At 38.9% G+C, this 10,415-nt stretch overlaps 1 protein-coding gene across 1 annotated transcript in view; it reads right to left on the bottom strand.

Moving 5' to 3' along the window:
• Positions 1-5,879: 5,879 nt before the first annotated feature.
• Positions 5,880-10,415, bottom strand: part of MMP2 (matrix metallopeptidase 2) — a 45,279-nt gene continuing 40,743 nt past the window's right edge. The window contains exons 12-13 of the mRNA XM_034788530.1: positions 9,316-9,425; positions 5,880-6,892 (exon numbers count right to left, since the gene is read on the bottom strand). Coding sequence (XP_034644421.1) covers positions 6,789-6,892; positions 9,316-9,425 — 214 coding nt within the window. The 3' untranslated portion in view covers positions 5,880-6,788. The remainder of the gene's footprint in view (positions 6,893-9,315; positions 9,426-10,415) is intronic.

Below are 10,415 nucleotides of genomic sequence, written 5' to 3'. Positions count from 1 at the left end.
TACTGTTGGTAAATTAGACTAGGATCCTTTGTCTGAGTCAACAAATTTCTGTCCCATAAGAAAACAAAGTACTCTGGAGTTCGGACTTTGGTTGCATCGGTGCTGTGACAGTATGACTGATTCCACTTCCAAATTGGTCACAGTCAGAGTCCGTTAGAGATCTGTTAGCTATTTTAGAAATACAAGATCAAAAATGCTTTGCATGCAAAGTCAATGCCAGGTATCAGTATAATTAAATATAAATCATTCAACAAAAATGTGAAGAGTGGCTTTTTCTGGTCTAAAAAGAGGTTTTATTGGAAACCCACAAAATCAAGTAATGTCATGGAGGATGCCACAAAGTGCACCTCAGGAGTCCACAACTTTTTAGCTGACATCACTCTAAATACCACTTTCACCATAATTTTAAGGTTAATAGCCATCACCTTGATCATCCGTATAACCAAAAGTTTGCATATTCAGAACATTAAAAACTTCTTTCTATTCCTTATGCAAGAACATAGACCATCAAGATACTGTGCATCTAGCCATACTGGATGAATTTTGAGTTGGTATTTATGGAGTGAAGTGATTAACAATGATGGTATTTAAGTGACCATAGTTGGACTTTATGGTTAATTGAGATATTCTATTTTAAAGAGGTTTATACCATGCTCATCACTGTGGTATCTGAGAGAAATAATTTATTTTACTACAATTGTCTCATTAAGGAGACAAAACCATTGTCTTTGAAATCAGAAAGGTTTTTTTTTTTTAATTTATAATGAAAGCTTAGCTTTTGGAGAACCCACAGGAAGACCCAAATTCCTCCTCAGGATTTATGAGATTTTCTGTATGTGGAGATTTCTCCTAGATACTCTGGTTAAGTAGGTGATAGGGATGAAACTAATAATGGTGCATCCTCAAGTTACAGCTTGTCACTGAAGTTGATATCCTGGAAAGTTATAATAAGAGAGAATCAATGGAGCATGGAACCTTTTACTTTATTTCATTTTTGACTGTGGACCCAGTATTGAAATGGGCACCTGTAAATGCTGGTCAAATTCTGTAGCTCAGCATTTAAAATGGGCATTCACAAGACATGTGATTTGACTGGCCAAAGTCAGGGTAGTTTAGGCATCCATGTTTGAAAACCTAACTCCCTCATTTGCTCACTATTCAACTTCCTGCACCTTTCAGTTACTTAAGCACAGAAAATGTCAGCACAGTTCGAAAGCTGGAGGATAGAGATTTGCAATATAAACTTTCTTTTGAGTTGTGTTTCAGAAATCTCTCAACCATTGCATTTTACAGCTTTCTGCATATGAAGAGTGTGCTAGCAAAGAGTTTAGCAATGTAACTAAGTGTTCCATATCCTACTGCTGCACTAATTCAATTTTAATGCTCTATTTAACTTTGGATTATACAAATCAGATGTGTAGTTTGGACTAAATTTAGATCCAATTGAATGCCTAGATCTATTCACGGGTGATTATCTGAACCAAACCACACCAATCTTCCATGTCTTTTGTGGTTTTCCCACCAGCACTTGTAACCAAGTCTGTACTGTGCCGTATATATGTGAATTTCAGTCTGTATCTCCATTTTAATTCTTCAAATTGTTTTAGCAGGTTTTTCAGTAGGATAGGCTTTATTCTGATGGGTCTAACTAACATTCATTTATGGCAGCCTGTCACTGAGTATCTCTTTGAATATATTCTTTGCCACTCTATCTGCAATATAGTCTGATATATTCTTTGCCATTCCATCTGCTCTAATTTCATCTGCAACATAACCTTACTTTCACTTTGTTTCATTCTCTTAAGCCATTCTCTGTAAAATCTCTCATAGATTCATTGTGCATATGGCTTATTTTGAAAATATGGAGTCTTCAGACACAGAACAATGTATGCAAAATTAGTCTAGGTTACTCCTTGAACTGCGTTAATTATCCAACATGTTGACTTTATAGCCCATGTTAACAGGTCACAAAGATTCAAAATTGTATTTGAGAGTATTGCAGGGCAAGAAATGGTGATCCAGGGTGGACCTGTTTTGTTTTGATTTGTTTTGTTTTGATAGGAAGCTGCCTAATTAATAGACTTGACTTCTACACAGGAAGTGAGAGGCTAATCTGGGAAGCTGCATGCACCCATGACCCGGAAGTAAACAAAGAAGACATCTGATTTTCAAACCATTCTTATATGAATAGATCAGGGTTTCTAAAAGCAAAAAATTATACAGGCAGATATCAATTCCCTGGAGATTTGTTCTTATAATTAGAAATTGTTTTTTAATCATGTGATTTTTTTTTTTAAAAACAGGGATACAGGTATATTAATAGGAGCAACACTACAATTGGTCTAAAGCACCTCTAATAAGAGAGACTTTTTGTTCATCCCTCTTAAGCAAAAACACTGTACAAAGCCATTCATTTCTTCGGCTAGTCTCGTCAACAAATGCCCTTTAATCACAACACTAATTTTATTGCAACAAGTACGAGAGTCTATTAGAGCAGGGGTTCTCAACCTTTTCCTTGCTGACCTCCCCTCTCCCAACATGCTATAAAAATTCCATGGTCCGTCTGTGTGACAACTGTTTTTCTGCATATAAAAGCCAGGGCCAGCATTAGGGGGTAGCAAACAGGGCAACTGTCTGGGGCCCCACGCCAGAGGCGGCCCTGCGAAGCTAAGTTGCTCAGGCTTCGGCTTTTTGCCTTGGGCCCCAGCAAGTCTAATGCCAGCCCTTCTTGGCGGACTCCCTGAAACCTGCTCGCGGCCCTCCCAGTGGGCCCCCTGGTTGAGAACCATTATATTAGAGCCAGACCAGTATTGTCAAATACTAGTGATCAACAATTTGAGCATTGTCCAGATTTACATGCTTATTTCTAATATTTCTTACTCTATTTCTAAGTCAGATCCCTCTGTTTTTCAGTGTAAACATACTTAAATGGATTGACTGTGACCAAATTAGACATTCTTTAGGAAAAGCAACATTTAGGTTTCATATGGTTTCTAAAAATCCATCTGTTGGCCTTCTATCTATACTAAGAGCTAATTAGAAGAAAGAAAATATTGTAGTCCATAGTATGATACCAGATTTCTTATGCTTTTAAAATAATCATACCATTTATATTTTTTCCTCTATGGGTGCAGAAAAAAAGCACTGACACCAACTTTCATAGATTTTTAAGGCCAGAAAGTACCAGTATGATAATCTCTTCTGACCACCTGCATCACACAGGCCATAAATTCTAAATCAAGCTAGATCATTTCTTAATGAAAATCAACCCATTTTGTTTAAAGACTTCAAGTGACAGACAATCCACTATATTCCTAGGTCTGTTTTTTCCAGTGGTTCATTACCCTCACGGTTAAAAATGTGCACCTTATTTCTAATCTGAATTTGTCTAGTTTCAGCTGCAAGCCATTGGATCTTGTTATGTCTTTGCTAGATTACAGGTCCCTCTGCTATCAGAAATCTTCCCATGTAAGTACTTACAGATTGTGATCAAGTCGTTTCTTTGGTCTTTGACTGTAAAACTTGTGTCCCAGATCTCAGGTCATTTTTGTAGTTGTTTTCTGAACACTTGTTAATTTTTCAACATTCTTTTTAAAGTGTGGACACAAGAACTAGACACAGTATTCCAGTAATGGTTCCACTAATGCTCTATACAATTACAATATAATTCAATATTCCCTTCTTTATAATCCAAAAATCACAATCTCTTAGCCGCTACGTTGTGTTGGGGATTTATGTTCAGCTGGTTATCTGCCATGACCCCTCAAGTTCCTTTTAGAATCACTACTTTCCAATACAAAATGGTTGCACCCAATTTTTTAAAAACCTGCAAAACACTGCAACAAAAACTCCTGGAACCTCAAATCTATCAGATTAAAATCTTCTGCCTAACTCTGTGTATAATCACTTCCTCCTGGATAAAATGTCAGACCTCAAGTGACTGGCCTACAGAGGATATAGTCCTAATCATACTGCAGCTAGTAGAGATTTTACCTTTACTCAATCTGTAGAGGCCTGTGGCTTTGGATGAATGGCTGTTTTTGAGCCCCAATGCTAAAGGGGCCGGAGTTAGCTGGTAGTTTGTGTCCTGTTTGGGACCATGGATTTATACACTAGATGCGTGCACAAACCATAAGAGCTCTGTTCTGGGCCCTCCAAAAAGTCTGAGAAGTTGCTAAACCACTTTCTGCACATTAGCCAGTATTTGGTCCCCAACAGGCAGTGCTAATTCTAGTTTTCAGTTCAATTTTACATCCCCAGATGATTGGGAAAATATGTGGTTTTGCATGTTGTTTCCTTTTGTGAGATTTTTTTAAAAATCACATTATATCAATCAACAGTAGATAATTAGATGTGTGTGATAAATTTGTGACAAAGATGACCGCATGTTAACAACTGGTCTCTGTGCTTTTTTGTATATTCTCAGTGTTCTCTTTTAACAGTATGTGGGGTTTGTCCATTTAAATTAAAATCACCTTAAATCACTAAACACTACTCATTTTGGGTGGCCAACCAGCATTGCTTTTCAGATTGGGGACTTTGCATCGCTATTCAATTGCGTCTTTCTATATCTGTGAAGAAGGCCTGGAATCGAGACTCAGGAGTGAATGGAGAACTCTTTGGGATCAGCCAGGCCATCTATTGTAGCAGTGATGTGTTTTGTCTCTTGCTCAGATGCCATACCCAATCTTATTCAATCGTTTCCTGACAGATGCCAGAATTACATCATCAGATATTGGCTGCTTAAACCTTTAACCAGAGAAGTAAGTTGTTGACCAATGGCAATAAGAGACAAGGTGATAGGAGGCTATTGAGGGAATACAGACGTGGCTGATGGACAAATGGAACTGTCTGAGAGGCTACTTCAGTGGAAAAACATGGAAGCTAAATGTAGAAGTACAGTGCTCTCTTCTGCAGTTGTGGGCCAAATGTAAGGTGCTACACTTAGGGACGAAAAACCAAATGCACACATACAGAATAGGGGGAAACTGGCTTGGCAACCTCAACATGAGTCAGCAATGAGATGCTGTTGCAAAAAAAGCAAATGCAATTTTAGGTTGCATTAACAGAGGCATAGCATACAAGTCATAGGAGGTGAGAGAACTGCTCTACTTGGTGCTGGTTAGGCCTTAGCTGGAGTACTGTGTCCAGTTCTGGTCACCAATGTATAGAAAGGATGTAGAAAAATTGGAAAGGATCCAGAGGCAAGAGACAAAGATGATTAAGGGGATGGAATTCAAACCATATGAGCAAAGGCTTAGAGAACTGGATATATTTAGTTTGGAAAAGAGAAGATTAAGGGGGATATGAGAGAGGTCTTCAGATACTTGAAAGGCTGCCACAAAAAAGATGGAAATAAGTTGTTCTCTTTTGCCACAGGACAAGAGGCAAAGGGTTCAAACTACAGCATAGCAGGTTTAGATCAAATCTCAGGAAAAACTTCCTAACTGTAAAAACAGTAGGAAAATGGAACAGACTGCCTACGGAGGTTGTAGAAGCTTCTTCATTGGAGGTTATTAAAAAGAGGCTGAATAGCCATCTAGCTTGGATAGTTTAGACGCAACAAATCCTGCATCCTGGCAGGGGGTTAGACTAGATGACCCTTGCAGTCCCTTCTGACCCTATGATTCTATGAAATTTCCGATTGATGTAAATTGGTGCAGCTCTATTGAAGTCACCAACTGCGAGTTTGAACCTGAGTTCCTAAACACTTCCAATATGCATTTCTGGGTTAATATTGTCTTTCCTTTGACAGACACTCAATTTAACATGCTACCAAAATGCTTTGTAAATTCAAACAATTCAAGGAAGCATGTCTATGAGAATCACTGACAGCATCATTTGGTTTTATTTGTATCATTGGCATTTCTTGTGTGGGATTTTTTTTTTTTTTTTTTATGAATAAAAACATTCCATCAGGTAGTAGATTGAAAATTTTCCATCGCCCAATGTATAAGTAAGCAGGTCAACAAATAAACAAACAAGGCCCCAATGTTATAGAGAACAAACAAAATAAAATAAAATAAAACAAGTTAAACATTAGTACTTGGCTTTTTATGTATAATGCATCGACCTCAAAAATCTGAGTCATTCTGTCCATATAAACAAGTGATAGTAGTAACAAAGTGCATGAAGCAAATTGCTAAATTTTAACTAAGATATTAAAATAAAAAGTACTTTAAAACAATACTTTTAATACAGTTTCTTGCCATGATTCCATCATGCATCAACACAAATCAAATCCTGAGGCAACCTGTGCCTTTGACAGTCTTTCTGTATGACTATGTAAATAAATGGAAACGATGACCAAAACCTGCAAGAAGGTGACAAGCGTTGAGACAAAAGTCCATCTATATTCAGAGTTGTATTTAAAAAAAAAATCAAAGTGCACTGCTGGTACATCTCATTTGGGCCTAGTTGGGACTGGTACCCCACAGGGGACATAACCAAAGTCCAAAGAAGTCAGTTTCCATTGACTTCACTGGATTTTGATTCAGGCACCAGGGGAATAAAAGGTGTTGGATATTCTGCTATTAGCATCACTATGACTAGCATGAAAATTGGAAAGTTGTACCATATTTTTGGGATATGTAAGTAAACATCTTTTGTATATTTAGGAGGTGCACACTCTTAAATTATCTGATGAAAGAAAGTGTAGAGTACTGGTACTTAGTGTTTTGGTACCAGTACCAGACTGGTCCATTAATTAGCATTCAGACCTATCTCTAATTACAGAAAAGGCATATAACAAAAAGAGTAAGTATTTGGTTATTAATATTTTATACAGTTCAGCAACCCAGCCAATCGGATTTTACATTGCCAACTTTAACGATCTTCAAGCTAGTGGCTTCCAGTTTTAGATAATACCAGTCCTTGAAAAAGTAGCTGTACCCTGTGAAGAAAAAAAAAAGATATATATTATGGAAAACACAATTCTTGATCATAGTTTTTGTTTGTTTGTTTATTATTTTAGCTAAATCTATAGGAATAGATGAAATTTTTCTAATGATATTTAGAAGAAATTGTGTTTTGTTTTTAACAGGGTTTTTTAAATTACATTTGTATTAATAACTTTATATATATATTTAATATATTAAAGTTATTAATACAAAGGTATATATATATACATATATATATACGCCACTACCCTGATATAACACAAATTTGGATATAACGCAGTAAAGCAGCACTCCAGGGGGGTGGGGCTGCATGCTCCGGTGGAGCAAAGCAAGTTCGATATAATGCGGTTTCACCTATAACGCGGTAAGATTTTTTGGCTCCTGAGGACAGCATTATATCGGGGTAGAGGTGTATATGAAATCCAGCGTGGATATCAAGGGAGGACTGATTTTGAATGAAGCCCATTTTGTGAGCTTAAGTTTTATACACACAAATATTTGCTGGCACAATTAATGTCATTTAAAAATTTTGCTCCATGGTATGAAGGTGCGATCAGGTAGGCACCTCCGTGACATCTCACAAACACTTGTGCCTGGGAAGTTGTAAGTGCAAAAATGGAGGCCACTTCTGAAAACAATGGACTAGGTCCTTAGCTGCAGCTGAGATACTTTCAGAGATGAAAGAAGCAAAGTTGGCTCCAAGCTACCAGTCCTGAAGCTTACCATGGTCTGATTCAGACCCTGGGAGAATTAGAACAGTGCTGGAATATGCTCTAACTGGCCACCCATGATTCCAAGAAGCCATGTGGGGAAATCTCATGGACACAAGGATTCCCTGGTCACGCCCTTTCCTCCTCGAACACTTCTTATGTCAGAGGATCTTATGCTGACCCTATCCGGGACTAGAAGGAGAAGCCACAGGAAGGCAGCTAATCTGGTTTTCAGGCTTCTCACCATGAGAATGGTGCAAAGCAGAGGGATTGGACCCAGACATCCAGTCCAAGCCTTAAGGACTGAGTCATACACATTTATCTTCCGTGTGTGACTGATTCTTCTCTTACATTCCTCCACATATAGAACAGGTTTGTAACCTCCTAGAGCAGTGTTTCCCAAACTTGGGATGCCGCTTGTGTAGGGAAAGCCCCTGGTGGGCCGGGCCGGTTTGTTTACCTGCCGTGTCTGCAGGTCTGGCCGATCGCGGCTCCCACTGGCCGCGGTTCACCGCTCCGGGTGAATGGGAGCTACTGGAATTGGTGACCAGTAAGTCCCTCAGCCTGCGCCACTTCCAGCAGCTCCCATTGGCCCGGAGCAGTGAAGCACGGCCAGTGGGAGCCGCGATCGGCCGGACCTGCGGACGTGGCAGGTTGACAAACCGGCCCGGCCCACCAGGGGCTTTCCCTACACAAGTGGCGTCCCAAGTTTGGGAAACACTGTCCTAGAGGATAGTGACAGAAAAAATGAAGGCCTTTAAGCTACCCATGCGCAAGACATGGCATATAAAACATAAAGACAAAATGAAGACCCAGTATACAAATTATATTGACAGTGAGGTAAGTGTTGGGTAGGTGCCCAACAGTTCAGAATTTGTATTCAATTCAAAAGTTCAGTTGTTTAGACAAAATCTAACATTGCACTGACTTTCTCATGAAAAGTCTCTTTCCCCATGAGGTTTTTGGCATTCTGGTTCTGGTCAAGTATTCTGGAAAAAGACCCTTTTCTGAGGTATATTATTACTTCCACTTCCAATCCACGATGAAACAAAGTGGAGAAAACTCCTCCAAAGTAGAGATGTTCCAGTTGGCAAAACTTTGGCTTCTGACTCCCCTCAGGGTTCCATATTTAGATTCTTACTCCCCCCAGGGTTCCATATTCCACAATATGGCTCAAACCCATCTCTACTCCAACCAGTTCTCTAATGGGCCATTTTAAACATGGTTTTGGAATGGGGAGGAACTGTGTTATCTAATTTGGTTTGCTCATTTCTAAAAAGGGAAAATGAGAACTAAAAATCAAAGGATTCCTTTGCTACTAAATCTCTATTTCTAAGAGACTTCCTTTCCCAGGGACAGGTGTCAGGGGAGCTTAAATACTTTCAATATCAATGGTAGCAGATTTTTTAAATACAAGTACTGCATGAAAGTGGTACTGATTTGAAAGGATGGTGTTTTTTTTACAGGAACCAGAAACGTTCAGGAAACGTAATAATTCCTAAATATTTTTCTTTAAGAATAAATTGAGAGCAATGGGATATTTAACTGAAAAACTTATTTCAGCTGGCAGCATGCCAAGCAGAATGATTGAGTGGCTGCATGTTCATTAACCACTAGAAATGAATGTCTCCAGGAAGTCCAGAAGTAGACAAGGGCAATACACACTTGAAAGGAAGCTCTATAATGACTTATGCCAGACTGCTCACCACTTCCGCTGAGATCCAACACAGCATCTAGGTTATCTGGAACTCCATTCCAAGCATCAGCAATTAATTTAGGGAACCCAGGGTCCATTTTCTTCTTTACTTCATTGTACCTGCAGAAGATAACACCCCATAATCACATGTCTTTATTTAATTGTAACATTTGACACTACCTTTCAGGAAGTCACCAGTAATTGTGGCTGTACAAAACATTCACATGTGAAATTCAATAACCATGTTTTCAAACTGTTTGTTTGATTAAACTGGTCCAATTTTGTGAAAATCCTGTGAATTTTTGCAGCTTTTTCGTTTGAAAATGCAATCAGTTCTGAACTGAAAATGGACCTCACTTTCACCCAGATAGTCTTTTCTGAGCAACACCATCAATTTCCCAAAATTCATATTTTAAACTTCAAAACGTAATTCCAATAAAGATCAACTTTTGCTCTGCAACCAGCAACTTTTCAAAATGGCACATTTTGATGTATAATGGCCAGTTTGTGAAGATTCCGTTCAAAGCTACATTTTTGAGCCATAAAAATTACCCAGAATGAAATTATAAATAGTTGTGCATGAATGTTCACCCTGAATCTCCACTGTTTTCACACAGCCCTACCAGTGATGATAAAAAGGTTACAAGAGCTAAACTTCTTTACAATGTGTTACTACTAGTAATACCTTAGCGTGGAAAAACAGAGAACTGAAACCAACCCAATTACTTTCATTTGTTATACTTTTGGGGCCAAATCCTCAGCTAGATCCACTCAATTTATATCTACTTTCCAACATCCTTTTGAAGTGACTGGAGCTTTGCCGATTTCTACCAGTTGAGGATCTGATGCTCTGTTCACTTTGGGCCCTTCGCTCTAGACTAGCCTGTGCACAGGGAGAGGAAAGATGTAAGAAGCCTTTCCCCCATTTTCATAGCCCACATACAGTTAATCCACAAGTGACTGTCCCTATGCACAGGGACTAATCCCAGTCTGTGACCCTTGGGATGCAGGATATCCCCAAGGGGGCAGGGACGCTATGGCCTGGCTCTCTACCTCACATGGACCTAGGGACTGAGACTGATTCCCAGAAGAAGGGGAGAGGAGAGTATG

Source organism: Trachemys scripta, chromosome 13, assembly GCF_013100865.1.
Source record: "Trachemys scripta elegans isolate TJP31775 chromosome 13, CAS_Tse_1.0, whole genome shotgun sequence".
NCBI classification, from domain to species: domain Eukaryota; kingdom Metazoa; phylum Chordata; order Testudines; family Emydidae; genus Trachemys; species Trachemys scripta.
Note: the sequence above shows the minus strand (reverse complement) of the source record. Positions and strands in the feature narration are given on the sequence as shown.